This window comes from Pteropus medius, unplaced genomic scaffold (assembly GCF_902729225.1).
Source record: "Pteropus medius unplaced genomic scaffold, Ma_sr-lr_union100, whole genome shotgun sequence".
NCBI lineage: Eukaryota > Metazoa > Chordata > Mammalia > Chiroptera > Pteropodidae > Pteropus > Pteropus medius.
In genome coordinates this window covers 33874919-33898040 of record NW_024354875.1, presented here as the reverse complement: position 1 = coordinate 33898040, position 23122 = coordinate 33874919, and the positions used below count along the sequence as shown (strand labels likewise).

The 23122-nt window shown below is 36.7% G+C and overlaps 1 protein-coding gene and 1 pseudogene across 2 annotated transcripts in view; both read left to right on the top strand.

Moving 5' to 3' along the window:
• Positions 1-9229: 9229 nt before the first annotated feature.
• The window catches only part of OLA1 (Obg like ATPase 1), a 148182-nt gene continuing 134289 nt past the window's right edge, over positions 9230-23122 (top strand). The window contains exons 1-2 of one of the 2 annotated variants that reach the window (XM_039855964.1): positions 9230-9408; positions 10655-10755. In XM_039855964.1, coding sequence (XP_039711898.1) covers positions 10655-10755 — 101 coding nt within the window. In that variant the 5' untranslated portion in view covers positions 9230-9408. The remainder of the gene's footprint in view (positions 9409-10654; positions 10756-23122) is intronic. The other variant, XM_039855965.1, reaches the window with a different exon arrangement.
• On the top strand, positions 10871-10989 carry LOC120597413 (uncharacterized; annotated as a pseudogene).

Genomic DNA, 23122 nt, shown 5'->3' with positions numbered 1-23122 from the left:
TGTTAAAACGGATTTGCCAGGCCCTGCCCTCAGAGTTTCTGATTCAGTGACTCTGGAGTGGGTCCAAGTATTAGCGTTTCTAAGAAGTTCTCAGAGTGAAGCCCATGGCTTGACTCTGGTCTCTTTTAATCTAGAAAAGTGGTCTCTCCTTTTTATTTTTTCATGCCATTGACTTGCTGACAAAATTAGGTCAGTTATCCTGCAGAACGGCTTATATTCTGGATTTGGATAATTGCTTCCTTGTAGTAAAATTTAACTTGTCCTCTTATCTACTGTATTTCCTGTAAACTGAAAGTTAAAACTAAAGTTTCAATTAGATTCAGTTTTAACATATCTTGATGCCCTTTAAGTTATGTTGCATCACATCAGGACATGTAATTCCTGGTTGCCCTACCTTTAGTGATGCTAAATTGATGGGTAGTCTCAAGTGGTAAAAGTTTATTCTTTACATTGTAAAGTGAATTATCAACCTTTCTCCTAATAGTTTATCATCCATTGAAGAGCACTGCTTAAACCACAAAATAGTGTTTTGTTTTGTTTTGTTTTTTTAACTCTATCATTCTGTTTATATTTGTTAACTGGATTTTCTTCTCCCCTGAGGGCTATTTAGTAATTCTAAAATAGTTTGTACAGAACAAGCAGGATAAATTTTGTTTTCTTTTTCTTCAATTTCTAGTTTCCAAAGTAAGGACTGGGTGCCTGTGGTTACTAAATTATGTCCCCTCCATGCCAAACTCATGTGTTGAAGTCCTAACTCCCAGTATCTGTGTTTAGAAATAAAGTCTTTAAAGAGGTAATTAAGTTAAAATGTGGTTATTAATGTGGTCCCTAATCCAATATGACTGATATACTTATAAGAAGAGAAAATATAGGTACAAATATACACAGAGGGAAGGCCACATGAAGACACTGGGAGGAAGTGGCCATCTGCAAGCCAAGGAGAGAGGTCTCAGAAAAAATCGACCTTGCTGAAATCTTGATCTTGGATTGCCAGCCTCCAGAATTGTGACAAAATAAATTTGTTTAAGCCACCTAGTCATTGGTATTTTGTTATGGCAACCCTAGCAAACTAATATAATGCCCTAGCTACTTCTAATGGTGACCAGTGACTTTAGTGTCTTTAACTAACTAATTAATTAATTAGCTCTCTTTCTCTTTTTCATATCATTATAAACTCATGGATTTTGTCCATTCAATGCATTTCAGTTGCAGTAATTTTTCTTTTGGGTATTTGAATTATTTCATATTTTACTAGAGAATATTCCAGAGGTAGTTGACTTTTGTGTCATTTGGGTATGACCCCAACAGTCTTTGATAACTTCCTTGCTTTCAGGTAGAAGACATCCCAGGTTCATTTTGTATGTTTCCTGTCCCAGATCTGGGCCCAGCTATCTTAAAAATGGTATAATCTAGGTGTTAGGGCTATTCATTGCTACTGGTTGTCATTGCTTTTAAGCTTTTCAAGAAAGATAAGTTATAGGGCTTTTTTTACTCTTTTGTTTTTGTATTTGTATGTTTCATCTTTTACATGGAAAATTTTGGATCCTAACACATTAACATAATTATTTGCTCTATAATGTCCATAAATGATGCTTGTAGTTTTTACTAATGATGCCAGTAGTTTTTACTAATCTTTAGATTACCAAATGAAATTTAAATTTTGCCTTTCTTTTTGTCCTTGGAATACATATTTCTAAGCATATATAGTCAAAGTCTTATGTTCTAAAAACTTAAAATAGTTCTTTTCTTTGTGTGGTTATATCTGTAACTTGATATACAGTTATTTGCTTTAAAACTGTCTTCTTGGTATTCCGTCAGGCAACGTTCTTTGTTTATTTTATAAGCATCATTAGAAAATACTTTCCTTCAAGCTGTAATGAGAATTGAAGTTACAAGACAGACGAAATGGGAAGTAGCACAGTTCTGGGACCTCGTCTTCCCACTTATATGCATCATTTAATAGTTCACCAATGATTCTACAGCAGTTTATCCAGGATTCCCTGAATAAACTGTTCCCTGACAAAACATTTTAATCATTGCCTCAATTTGGATAATCCTGGTCATGTCATGAACACTGAAGTCTTAATGTTTCCAGGATCCTGTTTGTCCTTGAACAGCAAAGTCTACAGATTTATTGAATATGCCTTCCAATACTATTAAAAGTCCAATTTACTGAACTGAAATATTCATTACTAAAAAAGAAATCTTAGCCAGAAGTTCCCTTTGAGGTCATTTTTTTTTTTACATGAAATATTTGAGTTAATCTTTTGCTCCAGTAAAAAGCGCGTGCACACACACACACACACACACGCAATCTTTCTTTTTTATACTGTGAGACTGCATCATTAATGTGTGCAAAACATTATTTGGCTGTTTGTGAGACAAGAATATCTAAATAGAAAGTATAACAACTCTGGAGACTGATGGAATTAATTTTATATAGCACAATAACTACTAACAATGAGATTGTAATAGCATTGCCTAACCTTTTATGGACTTCATGTCCTTAGCTGTAAAAGGAGTATAATAATACATACTTAGAGATTTAATACATTAGGTCCCAAATGTAAGGTGGTTAGCACAGTATCTGGCACACAATAGGGATTTAATAGCCATCTTCATTCTCTCAACCTAAAAACCTCTTAGGACTAACAGAAGCTGGGGAAATTGTTTGATCTTGAAGATGATTGTGAGTAGAGTTCTACTTCCTCTCTTGATTCTGAGGCCAGTTTGTATAATCGAGCTCTACTGTAAAGGAGCACCAACTTGAGCTTATTGCTGCTTCAGTTGGTCAGGAATCCAAAGCATTAAGCAGTCTTTTTAGTCCTAATAATTTGTATAAGGCACAGGGGTAATATAAAACTATGGCTATTGTAATCTGGAGTTCTCTTACCAGCTGTCAGACAAGGTTTCCCAAAGATAGTTTCTGGAGAGAGATTCCTTAATAATTTTCCAGGATCACTCAAGAAAAGCTATATGCTTCATCCCACTTTTTGGAGATCTTTTACTCTGCTTGAAAAGGCATTTTTCTCATCCAGAGTAAAATGAAGCACAAGATTCTTAGTTATAATTCTAAATTTCATCCTGGTAGTGAGACATCTGGTGGGAGCAATGCCTTCCTTAAGGTTGGTACTCAATTTTTTTCCTTGTTAGATAATCATTTTTGTCACTTGGTAGTTGTTAACAAAGCAAAGGATGAAAAAATGCTTCAACAGATTTTTACTGCCACAAAAACTACTCCTAAATCACTAATATCAACTTTCAAAGAGCTATTCTACATGGAGAACATGGTCCAAGAGATTTTGATACGTATTATGTGAAAAATTATGTACATATTTGGTAATAGTAGGTTAAGGAGATTTAACAGGTTTCTTTACTGCAGAACTTCTCAGATCCTTAAATATAGTAATGTATATTACAGTTTCCTAAAGAGGGATGCAGGGCGCAGTACTTCCTAATCCTAGATCCCTTGTTCCACAGAGCAGCGTGGAGGATCATTGTTCCGCAGAATACACTCCAGGAAATAATACCTTATAATTTAAAACCACAGACAAAAGGAACGCTGGATCCATGTGTCCCTAGCATACATTAATAATTTTTAGGGCAGTATAAATTCTTCTTTGCTTTGGCTATTGCAACCATTGTTTGACTAAGAAACAGAAACCCATTACCAACCAGTGTAAACAGAAAATGGCAGTTCTCGGTAAAGCACGTGATTATCTCACAGACTCCAAGGTCAGAAAATATACAGAGCTTTAGGAAGACTAGAGTGCAACTGGAAAGTCAGAATTTGTGATTAAAAGACCACATGGTTAATTACACACCCGTTTTCCTATCTGTTTGTTTTGTATTTCTTTCTTTCTTTGAAAGAGCTTTATATCTGTCAAGAAAATATCTGCATAGTCCTAACTCTATGTTCACTTTAAGCAGTCTATAGTATTTATCGCTAAGCCCTAAGTCCAACTTCTCAAGAGAAAGAGAACTTTGATTGCTCAGCGTGGGTCAGGTTTTCACCCACCCCTAGTCCAATCAGCTGTGACTAGAGAGTTCATATGCTATAAACAGGAAGACTTAGGCTATCCCCTCAGTAGTGTGAAGGAAATGGCTCCTTCTTAGAATTCGTAAGGTGAGTAGGAATCACCAAAGTAACATTAGTTATGGTTTCTTTATAAATATCATCTTAGAAAGAAGGGCAGCTTTGACTGTGTATTTCGTACATTGACAATAGCAAAATGAGTTAGGAAGTCTTTCATAGAATTGGTTTGTGAATCCATTGTGAATATTGTATCAGGCATTGTCAGTATTTATTGTTACCTAATTCTCCTTTACTTCTGAGTAGAAGGATTCCCTGGCCCTTGAAATGAAAAGTGTCCATGTGACTTGACTTGACCAATGAAATGTCACTTTGGGGTTGGAGGGAGCACTTTGCTAAGGAAGGATTGGAACTGAAGCAGCCTGAAAGTGCCACACCAGCTCATGGATAACTGAGCTGTTATCTTGAAAAAATAGTTCAGAAAGTATAGTGGACACAGCTGGTGTTCTTTTCTTATACAATCCTGATTTTGCTCAGATACCCGTCCATATCCCACACAGCCATGTGCCCCAGAGGAAGTTGATCTCTCAACCCTCCAGCCCTAAGGGTGGGCTGAATGGTCTCAGGGTAACCCCATTTTCCCTGCCAGTGTTTGATTCAGATACAGGCATGAGACTCACTTTTGCCCAGTGGAAGAAGTCTGCTGTAGCGTCTGTAAGAAGTTTCCTTCTTTATAAGAGAGTTACAGAAAGACGTGGTTGGTTTCCCAGTCCTCCACGCTTCTGAATATTGTCATTTCTGGATATGTTGCCTAGAACTGCTACAGCAGTTTTCTTGCTATTAGCCTGAGTGAAACCAGAAGAACTTTAGAGAAGACAGAGCCTTGATATGGAAAGAACCAGGATCCTTGAAAATAGTGTTGAGCTACAGAATCTCTCAATTCTGATGTGCTTGCTCTCTGGACTCTCTACCAGTGATAAATTTCCAGTGAATCAGCTGTCTTCTCTCTCTGGACTTTCTACATATGATAAATTTCCACTGAATTAGAATGTCTACTACTTGCGGCTGAAACAATCCTAATACATTAAACATATATTTGCTTTTTTAGATTAACATTATTTTTTATGTTGCCTCTGGGAAAATAGCATGTAAAATTTTTAAAAGAATTTCTAAATACCCATGAATTAAAGTAGAGATTAGATAACAAAACTAGTAGTTTCTGCAATAACTGGACTCTTTAATTAATCGAAATTCTTTCAAATACTATGAGCAATTCCAGAATCGAGGGCAGTTGATTAAATATGTTTTACTTCACATGGAACTTATGGTCAAATTTCAAAAATTCAAAATCACAATCAGTGACATAGAAGAATGAAAATTGAAAATCTGATGCCTGACAGGGTCTGATTACTGCTAGTGATCGAATAGAGAAATTGGATGATTAAATATTGCCTGGTGCATAATACCAGAAATCTTGAAAGTAAGTGAAAGTAGTTTATTTCAAATCTTCAAATTGTAATCAAAGTACTTAGGTATACTATAGATTTTTTACCATGTTCTTAGATAGTTATTTGACTATAAGCTCCTTGGAGGCAAAGACCATATTTATCTTGTTCTTTACTGCTCCAAAGCCTAGAGTGATGTTTGGCATGAAGTAGGTACTCAAGAAAATTTTATATGAACAACAAAAAGTGAAGAACTGGATATTTTAAATATATGGAACTACTGTCTGGATATGATATGCTAGAAAGTGTAATGTACAGAAAGAAAAAATCTGATACAGGTAACATGGAGAAAAACACCTCCATACAGGGTACTTATTTTTTTATATATATATAATTGACATACAACATTATGTAAGTTTAAGGTGTATGACATGTTGATTTGATACACTTATATGTTGCAATATGGTTATCACCATGGCTTTCGCTAACAGCTCCATAACCTCACACAATTATCATTTTTTTGTGTGTGTGTGAAGAGAACATTTAAGATCTAGTCTTTTAGCAATTTTCAAATGTATAATACAGTTGACCCTCAAACAACATGGGTCAACTTGAATTGTGCAGGTCTACTTATGTGCAGATTTTTTTCAATAAATATTGTAAATATATTTTCTCTTCCTTATGACTTTAAAATTTTTCTCTAGCTTACTTTACTGTAATACAATATATAGTACATATAACACACAAAATATGTGTTGATTGACTGTTTATATAATTAGTAAGGCTTTTGATCAACAGTAGGCTATTAGTTAAGTTTTTGGGGAGTCAAAAGTTATACATGAACTTTCAACTGCATGAGGTGGGGAAGGTCAGTGTCCGAACCCCTGCATTGTTCAAGGGTCAACTACACAACATTAACTATAATCACAATGCTGTGCATTAGATCCCCAGAACTTATCTTCTAACTGCAAGTTTGTATCTTTTGACTAATATCTCTGTAATTCCCCGACCTGCCAGGGTACTTTTGTAATCTGTTCTCTTCCTTTGTAAAGTTATTATTAGGACTCAATTTCCCTTTTAATGTAGTTGTTACCATTGTTCTGTTATCTGTTATGTCTGTAACAGATGTGGATGAGGCTGACCAACAGGTACTCAAGCCCTGCAAGCCCATGGTGAACGTCACTAATCCTATTTTCCTCTTTTCCTTCCTATTCTCTCTCTGTATACTCTTCCAGTCTCCTATTCCTTAGCTTTCTGTACCGGATCAGTAAATCTCTGAATTTCCAACTGAGCTACTCTCTATTGGGGTATAAATTACTGACTCCAAACCACTCCCTAGATCCTTTATGATCTTTGGTGAACTCACTTGATCCCTGGTCGTTGGTTGAAGCCTGGAAAGAAAAATTCTGAAAGGACTTTTAATAATAATAGCAAAGAGTGAAAACATGGGCTGTAGCTACTTTTTTTTTTTTAACTCTGATCTTTCCTCAGTAGTAACCTTATGTTGAGCTGACCCAATGATCTATTTTCATTCATCCTCTGATAGAATGTTTTTGTTCAATTTTCATTTTAGACCATTTCTGATTCTTTTCCCTAGGCTTCACATAATCACTGAGCCTAACAGGTACTAGTCTTCTCCCTATGCAAAGTCTCAAGGACAAGCTTTCTTATATTCAAAGTCATTTTCTTAGGCTTAGCATTAGTATTAATTCTTAATATCCTTTTTATCTCACTGATTCTTCATTTATCATGTAGAATGGGATACTCACTAGGGTTTTCTTTGAGATCTGCATGCTTCATTAGTAGAGCGGTCATTCATAGAAATGTTCCTACTATGTGTCTCCTTCCCACCTGGCCAAGGCCGATTGGACCCTTGGTAAAATTTTACTTCAACTGGGCCAATCAGCTCCTTTCTTGTGAATATGAATTGACCCCCCTTCACCCCACCAGTGACTGCAAATGAGTCATATTTCCCTCAGTGAGTTGGTAATGGTGTGCTGTTATTAGGTAAACATATGTAGCAGCACTTGGCCACTCCTGAAACTGCCTAGCTCACTAAGATCTGTGTGACCTCCTTTGTCAAGGCACTTTAAAGGTGGTCAAAAGTGCAAGAAAGATGTAGCTGCAAATAGAAAAACAGGTAATTAACTCAAGGACTTGATAGGTGTGAATTTAAGGGAATGAGTAGATCTCAGAGATATTGAGATTGAAGAAGCAGTGAGATTTGGCCAAAAGGCCATGATAAGTTGAAGGTGATTCTACTACTCTACTATAGGAACATTTTCAATTAGTATTGGAGAGGCTGGTTGCTGGGCAGAGTGGGCTCTCTGGAATTCTTAAGATTTTTAAGTAATGGTTCTTCTCTGTTTCCAGAAGCAGCAGTGTGAAAACCAACTACAGAACTTCACTACTAAAATAGCAAACAATTTAGGAATTACTTTGTTAGGGCTATTTGTAAGATTTTATATTGATTGTGGGTACAAAATGTGGGCTGGTTAGCTTCTCTTTGTTTTGTAGCTAGAGTCCACCCAGACATCTGTTTTACAAATACATGATTTTGGTGATAAGGGAGCTAGATTGAGAGAATATAAATAGTACATATTTATGAATGATATTAAGAAAAAAATACAAAATCAGAATCGAATCAGGTTACCTGTGCCCTTAATTTCTAACTTTACACAAAAAGCTCTTAAACTTACCTCAGAAGATCACTCTCATAGGGTCAAGAAAAATTTTAAGGCAATGTCATTATAAATAACGGTTCAGTTGCTGCTTATAAGGAGTCCCTATTAAAGAAGCTTCTAGTGTTAGAACTTTTGGACAAGTATTACATTCATTCTAACAAATACCTGAATGCTGATAGACTGAAGGCCAGAACCTAAATAAAAGAATTCCTTCTACAGGTGTGAGTTGGGATGAAACTCTAATATTAACAATAACCTTTATTACTATTTGTGCGCCTTTTCTATATGTGCAGGGTACTGTAGCTACAAGCTTTATACATATTATCTCATTTTATCCTCACAATAACCTTGTAAGGTGAGTCTCAATAGCACCATTTTATCCAGGAGGAAATTAAAACCCAGAGAGGTTACTTTGTCCAGGGTCACACAGCTAATGAGTAGTGGAATCCATATTGGAAACTACGTTTCTCAAATTCTAGGGGCCCCTGCTCTTAATCATCTAGATGAAAAGGAAGGTTGGCTTTTTAAACGCATTATGGGTCTCAGTGCCTGAAATGCCTGAACGATAAGGCGATGAAGGAACCCTAGATCATAAGCTTCCCGTATTCCCTTTCTCTTTTAAGTAAGTTTATTTAACAGGTTCTCATCATCTGCGTTGACTGAAGAAAGTTATAGGAAAAGGAAGGCGGGCCGGGGCCGTGGTACCCCTGGACTCGGTTGGCGGCCTAGCAGGAATGGCGCGACTGTTTCCCGGATCTCAGGCGACCCGTCTCCGAGCGAGCGGTGAGGCCGAGGGTGCTTCGAAGTGCTGCGGGTGAAGTGTGGAGCGTGCGCGGGCAACGCGGGGCGCGCTCTGGGAAGGAAGCGGAGATCCGGAGCCGAGAAGCCCTGCGTGCTAAGAGGGTGGAACACTGACGCTCCGGGGGTGCGGGAGCCAACACCAGCTGGGTCCACGGCTCCCCCCGACTTCGGCGCCGCGCGGCTCCTCCCACCCTGCTCCCGCCTCTGGCCGATCAGGCCAATGGGCAGGGCAGGCGGGTGAGCGGGGCGGGGCGGAGCGCGCGGCGTGCGCGCAGGTGCCGCTCGGCGCCCCGCCCCCCGTTCCGCCGCCGCCGCCGCCGTCGTGCGTGCCTCTCGGCGGCGGGGCCGGGCCTGCGCTCTCTCCTCCTTCCTCCCCGCCTCCAGCTGCCGGTAGAACGCGTCTGCTGCTGCCGCTGGGACCCCATCATCACCCGCCTCGAGCACGGTAAGCACCCCAAGGAAGCCTGGGGGTGCGCTCCCTGCTACATCTTCGGGGCCCCAACCCGTAGCTCTGAGGCCGGCGTCAGGCAAGAGCCGGGCGGCCGGGACGGGACGAGGGCAGCAGGCAGCATGGGGTGTGAGGATGAATGAGGCGCTCTCCGACTAGGCCGCGCGTCTACAGAGCGGCCCACGCCTCACCCTTGCACGCTCTCGGGAAAACCTCTGGAGGCCGGGGCAGCCAGTGACTGACTCAGTCCAGCCGCTGTTGGGCTGGGGCCCGCTTTGGTCGGGCGACCGGCCATCCCTCTGTAGGAGGCCAGAGGCCTGGGGTTTGAGTAGAACAGGTGTGAATTAAGACCCTGAGAAGAAAGATCCCATGCCCCGGGGTCAGGGATCAGAAGCTGGAATATCACTTCATGAGCGGGGCCTTAGCGTGACCCCCGAGTTTCAACTGGATCCAGAAGACAGGGGACAGTTCTCATCATCGTTTAAAACGTGAGGTTAACAGTTCTCGTGAGTTCAGTTTGTAATAGTAAAGTGGGATTAATTCTGCACGGAGGAACTTGAAGCCAGATGAGCAGGGACAGAATTTCTACTGGTAAATAAAAAGAGTTAATGGATTCATTTACGACCAGAAATAAGCATAGTGTAGATTCCGGAGATTGCTTTTGAGGACTGATGAGTCGTACCTACAGGGCCAAAGTTGGGAGAGACTTGGTTGGAAAGTCCTTGATACTGTCGTGGTTCATCCATGTGAAAAATGGTGCCTATGGGGAAAATGGGAAAGAACAAGGTCCAGATAAGAGGAATGATTTGGTTTGGTGTAGGTGAGTCGGTTGCTGATGGTTCCCGAATGGATTTTCTTTGACTCATATGTGCTCCTGCTTCCAAATGCTTTCATTCACTTAATCTTATGCCGGTTTTAGTGTTTTGTGAACAGTCTGGATGGAAGATTGGCAGCTATTTTTAAGTTTATTTTTTGACTTCTGGTACCATATATTTTTAGATAATCTTTTCAGGAATTACCAGGAGTGGCTGCTTTGATGACTATTAGAATCAGATCTGTTTACAGAACTTTTTAAAATTTTTGTTGAAAAATAGAGTGGATTAACCTCTGTCCATTTTGGATTTATATATACAGTATGTTTTATTCTTAATCTAGTCATTAATATATTTTGTGTGATGAAATGTATTCCTGGCTGATGAGGGTAGTAAAAAGTTTTGTTCGTGTGTTTGCTTTGACATTTCAGATGCCCCCCAAAAAGGGAGGTGATGGAATTAAACCACCTCCAATCATTGGAAGATTTGGAACCTCCTTGAAAATTGGTATTGTTGGATTGCCAAATGTTGGGTAGGTGAATGTTGGGCTTTTCTCATTTTTATCTTGTAAATATTTTGGGTCCGGTTGTAGAAATGGGAACTCCTGATTAAAATAATTAAAATTTAAATTGAAGAAAAGAATCCAGGTCTATGGCCATGCTCCCCTGAACAAGCCGGATCCCGTCTGATCTCGGAAGCTAAACTAGATCAGGTCTGGTTAGTACTTAGATGGGAGACCACCTAGGAAGACCAGGTGCTGTAGGTGGAAAAAATAAATAAATAAAAATAAAAATAGGGGGATTGTAAGCGGAGGTCCTTGCAGTCTGTGAGGTCAACCAAGGGTTGCCTCACCTAAAAAAAAAGAGTCCAGGAAGCTCGAATATTAAAATATTCCAAAGCAAGGTTTTTGTTTAGTTGTATTTTATTTTTGGTTTTCTACACAGATACTGAGTTGAAACTTGAGTTACTTATATTGTTTGTTTTGCTAAACTCAGAGGAAGAAGCAGTGAGAATTAAAACATCAATTTGAACCATATCAGCTGTTTGCTTGACGCACTTTGGAGAGACGTACGGTATTGAATTTAAGTGGAATTGGAGTAGTTTAAATTTGATTTTGGTGCTGGCTGGCTATGTAGTGTACCTACCTAGGCCAGCTACCAGAGGCTGTGCAGTAGGATACTTTAGAAAATAGTTTTAAGATCCCTATTATAAATTTAATTAGATCTTTTGGAGATTGGGAATCAAGTGGCTGAATTTTTACTGGAGAAGATGGTGACAGTTTTAAATTTCACCTTGGAGGTTGCTAGATCAAAGAGTATTTGTTACAAAGTGGCTCAGTCTGAAAGTTACAAGAGCAAAAATTTGAATTTTGTAACATTTAAAATTAAAGTGAATCATTTATTTGCAAATAAGACAGTGATAGGAAATATATGTAGTTTATCATATAAACCTATACACGGGTAAGTTGGATGTTCAGTCTCCTTTTTTCATTATTTGCCCTTCTATTTACACATTTTACTAGCTTTAAAATATAAAGTGTCTAAAGAATGACTAGGGCATAATAGATACAATTTGGATTTATTAAGGTGACTGAAAGTATTTTGGCATGCACCTTAGGCTTTTTGGTTGGTGGCAGGTAAGACAGCCTTGTTCTTTCACGTGGAAAGAACCCCTTGGAGCCCATGTTATTAGAGATTTGCTTACTGAATGGAGCATGATATGACCAAGTAAGGCAGTTCTTAAATTCTTATAATGTAAAACATAAACAAATGCGGCTGTCCTAATTTCTTTCCTGAAGCTGGAGAGGTTTGCATTTTGAAGGGATCTCCTGCTGTGATATATAGGCTGCTTACAAAGTAAGACTAAATAGAGAAAAATATAAGCAAAACAAATAATTAAGCAAAGTAGTGTAAGATGCTGTCAATAAACTTGAAAGCAAGATGTGGTCATTATGTATGTTGGGAGCTTTATTGCACCAGTAAGCAAGACATAATATATAGATATTAACATACTTCTCCTATTCTAGATACACTGCAGTCCTTGCAGCTTGGCTTTAAATGGGACTACTTTTAAATTGAGCCATCTTAAGATATATTTCCTATCTAAGCTTTTTAGCCATGGAGCGTAATAAAATCAGTTTATATGAAAATAACCTAAAATATTATCCAATATAAATGTGCTATTTATGCTTTTTACCATAATCAGGTGTTTTATTGAAGTGTACTTTACAAATGGTAAAATTCACTAATTTTAATAATGTGTAATTTGATGAATTTTGACAATTGTGTTTGGTTGTGAACACTTCTTTTTGTAGAATGATTTTACATTAGCTAACTATATCAAGTAGGGTTCTTTGTAAGCAACACAAATTCTGGCAGTTTTAATCAAGAAAAAGAGACTTACTGGAAGGATAGAACTGAAGGATGAGCTGGACAGCCAGGCCTCAGGAAGGATAGGAGCAAAGGTAGTGTTGCAGAGATGAGTCCAAGTGAGGCTCAGCCGTGTGAACTGCTGAACTTCTGTATGTTTCTCATCTTCTGCTGCCTCTTCAGTGATTCAGATTCCTGTGTAAGGAAATCTGACTGGACATGTCTACCTCTGGGTAAGCCCACAAGAAATAGATTACGGAGAGGGAGCAGTTTCTAAAGGATGGCCTGCTGATGAAAAATAAGAAAATTTAGTACAGAAACCAGAATCTTTTTACAGAAGTTACAGAAACTAAAGAATCTCTTGATTGTTAGAGAACTAGATGAATAAGGTTTGCTTTTTAGTATGCATAAGGCTGATTACCTAGAGACTTAAAAGCACTATTTATAGCTAATAATAGCTGATATTTATTGGACATTTACTGTATGTCAGTCACCATTCTGAGTGCTTTATATGTATTATTTAATTTAATCAGTGTTTAACACCCCTTAGAATTTGAATTACGTAAAGGAAAGAATTATATTGATCTTATTTATTGTTATGTTTCTAGCACCTACACTGATGTTCAGAACTTAGTATACAGTCAGTAATTATTTGTGAATGGTATAGATTTTTTTCCCTTTAATGCTGTGTATAGGCTTAATGATAAGGAGATAATGTTTAATGGCCGCTTTTAATGAAGTGAAAAGAATATCTAACAGTATGAAGATTTGGTTCTGCTTTTTCTTATCTGAGTGACCCTTATAAAGTACCTCCTCTTGGACCAGTGTATTATTGTGGATCTGAGGCTTGGAGCTGTTAGGGGAACTTTTTCTTTTTAAGATTGAATTTTTTAGAGCAGTTTTAGATTCACAGCAGAATTGAAGAGATGGCATAGATTTACTATATACCACCTTCCCTCATACATGCATAGCCTCCCTCATTATCAACATCCTCTAGCAGAGTGGTACATTTGTTACAACCGATGAACCTACATTTATACATTATAATCACCCAGAGTCCATAGTTTACTTAAAGACTTACTCTTGGTGTTCTACCTTCTATGGGTTTGGACAAATGTATAATAACATATTAATAACATATATCCACAAATGTATAATAACAAATGTATAATAACATTATAGTATCATTTGGAGTAGTTTCACTGCCCTAAAAATCCTCTGTGATCTGTCTATTCATCCACCCTGTCCCAACCACTAATCTTTTTTATCGTCTCCATTGTTTTGCCTTTTCTAGAATGTCATATAGTTGGAATCGTATACTATGTAGCCTCTTCAGATTGGCTACTTTCACTTAGTAATATGCATTTAAGTTTCCTCTATGTCTTTTCATGGCTTAAATAGTTCATTTCTTTTTAGTGCTGTGTAATAGTCCATTGTCTGGATGTGCCGTAATTTATTTTATCTGTTCATCGACTGAAGGACTTCATGGTTGCTTCCAAGTTTGGGCAGTTAAGAATAAAACTGCTATAAACATCCATGTGCAGGTTTTTGTGTAGACATAAATTTTCAACTTGTTTGGGCAAATACCAGGGAGCATGATGCTGGATTGTATGGTATGATTATGTTTAGTTTTGTAAGAAACTTCTTGTGTAGCTATACCATTCAGCATTCCCACCAGCAGTGAATAGAGAGTTCCTGTTGCTCCACATCCTTGTCAGCATTTGGTGTTGTCAGTGTTCTGGATTTTAACCGTACTAATAGGCATGTGGTAGTACCCCATTGTTGTTTTAATGTGCATTTTCTTGATGAGGTATATGTGAAGCACCTTTTCATATACTTATTTGCCATCTGTATATCTTCTTTGGTGAAGTGTCTGTTAAGGAATTTGTCCCATTTTTTGATCATGCTTTCTTATTTTATGTTTTAAGGGTTCATTGTGTATTTTGGATAATAGTCCTTTATTGGGTATGTCTTCTGCAAATATTTTCTCATTCTCTTGACAGTCTAACACAGAGCAGAAGTATTTAATTTTAATGAAGTCTAACTTGTCTAGTATTTCTTTTATGGATCACGCCTTGGTGGTATTGTATCTAAAAAGTCATCACCATATCCAACATCATCTAGATTTTCTCCTAGAACTTAGGAGTTGTATAATTTTAGGTTTTACATGTAGATCTGTAATCCATTTTGAGTTAATTTTTGTGAAGCACATAAAGTCTGTATCTAGATTTATTTATTTATTTTGCATGTGGATGTCCAGTTGTTCCAGCACCATACGTTGAAAAGACTATCGTTTCTTTGTATGGCCTTTGTTCGAGGAACTACATTTTGATATTCCAGACTTCTTTATTATGTCATGGGACAGCATTACTTGTTGCTACCACTGCTTGAGACGAGATTAGGTTCAACTGAGAGTGTTGGAGAAACCCAGATAACCTTGGCTTAAACAGAAGTTTCTTTTTTATGTAAAAGTGTGAATTTTGCAGTCATAGATTGGTACATTGGCTCTGCTGTATGAAGTTCCTCAGGAACCTCAGCTGCTTTCAGCTCAAGCCTTTGTGATCCCAAGGGTGTGAACTTCATCCTCATGGCTGATGGTGATGTACATTCCAGGCAGCTGGTAATCTGAAGAGTCAAAGGGCAAACAACTTGGCAGTCTTTTAGGGATTTTTTTTCTGTAAGCTGCCACACCATCCCTTTGCTAACTTCTGTTAATATCCCTTTGCCCAGATTTAGTCACAAGACTTTATTTGCAAGGAATGCTAGGAAATGTAGTCTTTATTTTGATGGCCATATGTCCAGGTAAGAATTTGTTAACTCAGAAAGACAGAAATAATGGATATCGGATACTCCGTTCAAATACTCAGGAACTGTACCAGAGAAGTACTTGTCTTGCTTAGTTCATGCTTGTGGGAATTTGCTTTGGTTGTTCCTACAATTTTTCTTTTCCCAGTGTGCTGTAGACCAACCACAGAGTCTTTAAAAGATATCTACTGCTGTTTAGGAAAAACATTGTAGGAAATGCTAAAAACACATGCAAGGTAATTATGTTCAGTGTTTTAGTTACATATTGTGTAGCATACCACTCCAAAAGGTTTGAAACAATAACAGTTTCTTATTTCTCATGATTCTGTAGATTAGTTGGCTGAGTCTTCTGCTGGTCTCACTTGGGATCCCTCATGTGGCTAGTAAGGACTGGTAGGTCTCAGATGGCTACACATACAGGTCTGGGACCTTATCAGGGTTGGCTGGAAGTTTGGAGGCAGTTCTGTTCTCCTTTACCTGGCTTCTTTCTCTCCAGGTGGTCTCCAGCCCAACTTCTTTATAGCATGGTGGTCAGCTCCCAAAAGAGTGAAATTGTGGCAGTGGCACAATACACTTCTACCTAGTTCTTTTGGTCAAAACAGGTCATGGTACCAGTCCAGAGACAAGGAGGAAGGGAATAGACGCTACCTCTTAGTGGGAGGAGAGGCACATAATGTGTGGCCATCTTTAACCCATTGCAGTCTACTATTTTCCTAATATGGTTTGTATGATGCTCATATTCCCTGGAGAAGTCTTCCTGGCTGATTCTTAGCTTCTTGTTCTTGCTGTAGAGGCTCCATTCTTGACTGCTTAAAGAAACTCACTGGAGGAAGGTTATTCCCTAGGCTGCAAATAGTGGTGACGAGAGCATTTTCATCCTAAAGAGCTGATAAAGTTAAGCTGAGAGTCAGAAATTCCCATGTCTGTTTAATGGACAGATTATCAAGATTTTAAAACAACTGTTTTGAGTATATACTAGGTGCTCACTAAGTAACTGGCTTATTTTTATGCATATACTTATTTTTCATGCTGACCAGATTTTTTTTAGTATTTGCTTATAAGAAATTTCACATACAGAAAAGTCACTGAATTTTTATATGTAATGTTTATTATATATTTTATATGCAAAGAACAATAAACAATTACATTTATTATATTCCTGTGATAAATTATATTTTTTATAGTTATAAATTTTTAATATTAATATCTCACTTAATAATTTGTTTCTTGCAAAGAGTGCTTGCATGAACTAGTTTGAAATTGTTATGGAAATGAAGTTACAGGGTAGTACAAATTGTGTATTTTAACTTTTTTTAGGTCTTTTAAGGCTTTTTAAAAATGTTTGCTTTTGATAGAACTATAGTAAAAGTCATTAGTGGCCTGAATGCCAAAGCTGGAACTCATTTTTGTCTTCAACTTAAGCTTTCTGCCCTGTTCGACATTGTCAGTAAGTCCCCACCTCTCTTACTCTTCTTTCAGTCTTTTATGCTTGCTATACGTCTGTGTTTGCTCTGTATTATCAGGTTTCTCTTCTTGGCTTTCTGTTTTTTACTTTCCTCTAGGCAGTCTCATCTTCTCCTGATTTTAATCACCTATTGGCTTCTATTTTCTAAATTTATACATTCTGCTCAGGTTGCATTGGAGTTCCAGATTCATATATTTTTTGTCCTGAATATCTCCAGTTAAATGACTCTACTCAGAAGTAATGACTCATTACTTCTTATATTTCTTATTTTAGGTCATACTACTACTCTATACCCAGATACTTGAGAGATTATCTTTGCACCCTTTCCTCTCAATCATATTTTTCAGTAGGGCACAAAACCTGGTGCCTTAACATCTCTCTGATCTATTTTCTTCACATTTCCATTTCTACTTGTTTCTTATTTGAATTATTCCAGAAGCTTCTCAAGTGGGCTGTCAGGGCATTACCGATCGTTATTCTTTTTTTTTTATTTTGCTCCATTTAAAAAAACCTGACATACAACTTATTTACAGTAAAGTTCACAAACTTTAAGTGTACATATCAGATTTTTGCATATCAATTCACCCATGTAACTAGTACCCACATCAAGATCTAGAACATATCCAGTGCTGCAGAAGACTCCCTTGTACCCCTTCTCACTCAATACCATCCTTCCTAGGATAACCATAGTCCAACTTCTTTCACCACATAAATTAGTTTGCCTGATGCAGATGACATAATAAGTTATGTACTCTTTAATGTCTTTTAAGTCAGTATTATTTCTGAAAGAATATATAATTTTTTTTACTCATTATCCTTTTGATGGAATTTGGGATATTTCTGTTTTTTGGTTATAATGAATAGAGCTGCTTTGAACATTCTTGTATGTATCTTTTAGTGGGTGGGCCTAAGAACTCATTTCTGTTGGTAGATGAATACTCTACCCCACCCTTGTCCACTTCACCCACACCCACATCCCTGGGAGTTAAACAGCTTTAGTGGATAGATACTGTCACAGTTTTCCAGAGTGGTTATTCTGCTTTATAGTGCCAGTATTGTAATGGAGTTCTGATTGCTCTGCATCCTCACTCACACACACTTGGTAGTCAGTCTTTTTCATTTTGGCCATACTTCTGTGTAGTGCTATTTCATTTCACATCTCTCTAAGAGCTAGTGATTTTGAGCACCTTTTTACATTTATTGGATGTCTTTTGTGAAGGGTCTGTTTTCTTATTAATGATTAGGCATTTTTTTAATTCTGGATATGGGTTCTTTGTTGGATATGTATCAGAACTACCTCTTCCCAGTTCGCTTGAATTTTCACTTAAAAAATTTTTTTTGAAGTGATTTCACATGTATAAAATTTCACACTTACAAAACTAGTTTAGATAATTCCTATATAAGATCTTACATTCCCCAACTGATGACATCTTTTATAACCATAGTATAGTTATTGAAATCAGGAAATGTGCCATTTGTCCCATTAATGTTAATTTTCTGGTCCAGGATCTAATCTAGGATTATAGGCTGCATTTAATTGTTTTGTCTCCTTAGTTTCTCAGTTTCTCTTTGTCTTTCATGTCCTTGACACTTTTGAAGGGTGCTGGTTGCTTCCTGTGGAGGGCCCTCAATTTAGATTTGTTTTATGTTTCCTTGTGATTAAATTCAGGCTATGCATTTTGGGGTACAGCAGTGACATGTGCTTCCTAGTAATTTTAGCAGGAAGCACATGATGTTGATTTGTCCCATTACTAATGATATTAATTTTGATCATTTGTGTAAGGTGTCTGACAAATTACTTCACTGAAGAAGTACATTATTACTATATTTCCCTGTAATTAATACTGTGGGAGATATTTTGAAATTATGTAAATATTATGTTTATCATACTTTTGCCCCCTAATTTTGTCATGTGTTACTGATTCTTGTTTGAAATAGTTCTTGCACTATTTGCCAAATGGTGATTAAAAATTTTTCATTGTTCCTTCTTTATTTGTAGAAGGAACAATTTATAGAAGGAACAATGGAGATTTTATTGTATAGAATTCTATTGTAAAGAAGAGCCCTCACTTATATATTTGATTATAATTTATATCAGGATCAATTTTTATTTTGTATTGGTTATAATCCATTACTGTTGTGATTTTGTTGCTAAAATTGCCCAGATTTGGCCATCGGGGGCCTTCTTGTTCACTCACATTTCTTCTGAAGTGTCCTCTATTTTTTGAGTACTATTTTCTGGCACCAAAGCATATTACCAGGCTTATTTGGTTTTTCTTTGCCCCAGCCTTGGAATACATAAATTTTTGTGTAAACATATGTTTTCATCTCTCTTGGGTGTATACTTAGGAGTGGAATATCTGTGTTGTATGGCAACTGTGTTTGTTTGAGGAACTCCTAAGCTGTTTTCCAAAGTGACTGTGCCATTTTACATTCCCATCAGTAGTGTATGTGGGTTCCAGTTTCTCCACATCTTCACCAGTGGTTGTTATTATCTTTTTAATGATAGCCAAGATTGAAGTGGTATCTCATTGTGGTTTTGAATTGTGTTTCCTTGATGCCTAATAATGTTGAACATCTTTTCATGTCCTTAGTATGCCTTCATATTTGAAAGATTTTCACTGGGGAGAATTCCTGGGACAGTTTTTCTTTCAGTATTTTAAAGGCATTTTTCATTTTCTTCCAGCTTTCTAATGAGAAGTCTGTTGTCATTATCTTGATTTCTCTATACAGAATGCTCCCCGCACCTTCCTTTAAAATTTTCTCTTTCCTACTGGCTTTTAGCAATTTGATTTTCATATACTTTACTGTAGTTTTTCTTATGCCTCCTTTGGTTGGGGTCTGTTGAGATTTTAGGTTTGTGAGTTTATGATTTTCATTATGATTTCAGCACCATTTGTTGAAGAGACAGTCTTTTCCCCATTATATGATCTTGGAACCCGTGTTGAAGATCATTTGACCATATATGGGAGAATTTATTTCTGGGCTATTTTCTTCCGCTGTGTCTGTCTTTATGCCAGTTTCACACTGTTTCAGTTGCTGTAGCTTTGTAATACATTTTAATATCGAATCATGCTCTGGGACTTTTGGGAAGAATACTATGGAGGTAATATGCCTTTCTCATTACATCTTAATTGAGGAGTATATGATACCAACACAACTTATTACCAGTGATATTAACCTTGATCATTTGGTTAAGGTGGTGTCTGTCAGATGTCTTCACTGTAAAATTATCTTTTTTCCCTTACTAAACCGTTCATTAGAAGCAAGTCACTAAGTCTAAACCACACCCAAGGGTGGGAGAATTAAGCTCTGCCTCTTGAAGAAAGGAGTTATCAAAGAAATTGTTAAAACCACCACAGTAAATTAATATCATGGAGGAAAGATATTATGAGGCTATTCATATATCCTGTTTCTCTTTAAAGTTTCCTGGACTAAATTTTATCATTCCTCAGTGGGTTTTGCCCACAGCAATTATTAGTGTGGTAGTCTAATGGTGATTTTCTACTTTTCTTATTTCTTTTACATTTATTATTTGGAATTCTTCTCTAAGGAAGATTTGACTTTTTCAGAACCCAAATATTTTTTTCAGTCATTTACATAGTTCTATTTGAGTTCACCAAAATTTGTTTTATTCTTTGGGTTAAATCCAATATCATAAGTACTGTTTATTTTGTTGCTCAAATTGTCCTGGCTTTGGCCTTTGGGAGCTCTTTCAAGTTGCCGCTGTCCTTTTGACATACTCTCATCTTTTTTTTTCTTTTTTAAGTACGTTCTTACTCTCTGACACTATAAGACGTCAAACTAACACTGTATTTTTCCTTCCCCAGTTTTGACCGCAGAAAGAAATTACTGGAGAATGGTAGTTAGAAACTAAGATCTAGGCTCTAGGTATGATACTTGCTACTGGGATGTTGTTACTACTGTTGGGTCCTCTCACTTTTTAGGACATACCTGTGGTTATACTAACCCATGTTTACACACATTGGTATTTCATCTATATTTATTTTTGTATCTAGCAAATAGATACTTAAAAAAAAAAAGACAGCGTAGCTATATCTAAATTCAAAACATTTTAAAAGAATATTCTACTTTCTCTCATATTTTAGATGTGTTGTATAAATGGTTAATTCAGAATGCTGTGGGAATTTGCATAGGTAGCCTTACTTCCCAATATATATTGTAATTTTGCATAAGGTGTTAGATAAAACATCTATTCAGTCAGATTTACTTTCTACAGTAAAATATGTAATTTCGAAAATAAAATATTTAGGTCCTAAATGGAGGAGTCATACCTTAAGTCTTTTATTTTTAATATTATCATTGCTGAAATAATATTTATGTAAACCTATTCTTGCATAAGAGAGATTCCTACAATCTTAAATCATTTTCCTACTTTCAAGCTTTAATACTAAACCTCAGAGATCTGTGTGTGTGTGTGTGTGCTTATGTGTAAAATTTTCCATAAAAAGCCTTATGGGCTTTAACACTTCACGCTTAGGCCAAAACTTTAAAATCCTTTGCGTTTGCAAGGCTTTTCTTGAATAGTTTTGAATAGATCAAAATGTCTTAACTTGGCACTGAAGCCTATAGTAATAATCCTTAGAAATTTTTCTTTTTTTCTTTTTTATATCCTTTTTTTTTTTTTGTACTTACAAAGCTCTTGGAAGATACAGTTAACTTGGACTTTATTAAATTTAAAATCCATGTTCAAGATGAGATGATCTTTGAAAATGGAGATTTATCTTCTAAGTTTAGTTTGTAAGAATTTTTTTTGGCCTAAGAGATAATGGAACTTTCTTTTGCTATATTTTTACCATATGATATGTTTTAAGGGATAACTGTTTTCTTTTTTATAAACACATATTTTTGTCCAGATGGTAAAAAAATGCTATACTTAATATTAACCATAAATTTGAAAATAACTCCATAAACTCCCTATAGTATTTTAATATTACAATTACTATGACTGTGGTAATACCTATGAAAAGTTTTTAAAATTACAATACACAAAAATACAATTGCACTTTTTTGTCCTCCAAAAGGTATAAGTATTCTATAAGTGTTTAGATTTGTTAATATAATTAAATTTTGCTGTAAACATTTTTATTGTAACATTATTTTATAATGTTTTCAGTGTAGGTATATAATATAATATTTTAGTTACATTTTAGATAAATAAGGACTAATGGACTCTTCCAGCAACTGGAAGTATCACTTTTTATTCATTTTCTGGGAAGAGGAAGAAAATATGGAGAGTGGGCCAATTTGTTACCATTTACTTCAGCACATTTTTATAGTTTTCCCTCTTGAGAGAAGTATCCAGAGGAGAAAACTGGTTGTGTTATTGAGGTCCTTTAAGTCTTCTGTGAATTCTTTGCTGGTTCTCTGTGCTGGGTTCTCTGTCTTCCAGCAACAGCTTTTGGCCTCCTTCGTCTGCTCAGAATGGACAGATATCTCTGGGGTAAAGTGGCTGTAGAGGTCTGATGACTTCTTTGAGGCTTTTTTCCATTTCTGGAGACTTAGCCCCTTCAAACAGTTACTTTCTGTATTCTACATATGTATACTTTTCTTTTCTATTTCTGGGTGAGAATTCTAATCTTCTATTAGCTTTTTTACATCTTACTCAGAAGCAGAATCCATTCCCACCTCCATTGTTGAAGATATCTAGTTGTCTGCCTATAGAATTTTTTCCAAAGATTGAATTTTGTTGATTGCATCTATGTGGTGTCATTTAATATGTTCTCGTGTCCTCTGTATTTCCTATGAAGTGGTAGTAATATCTAAAGACTTGATCAGATTAACATCAGATAGTTTTTGATCAGACCATTTTTAAGTCAAGAATACATGAAGATGGTCTGTATACTTGTACTGTTAGGACGTACTATGTTTTTTTGCTCTTTGCAGTATTAACTCTCATGGTGATCATTACACAGATCCATGAATTCCTTAGGTGTTGCAAAATGGTGGTTTTCGAAGTTTTTTATTCCTTCCTCATTTGTTCGCTGGAATATGTCTATAAAATAATTTCCTTATTATCAACTCTTTGTTACTGTAGTTCATATAGGAAAGACAGTAAGTGCTTTACTTAATATTCAAAAGAATCACCTAGCATCCTTAAACAGTGGCCAGAGAAGATTTTGTTGTGTTGAAGATTATTAGCAACTCATGGATATAAAGTTACAGTTGACTCTTGAATGACAAGGATGTGGGAAGTGAGGGTGGTTAGGGCCTCCTTCCCCAGTTGAAAATCTGTTTAT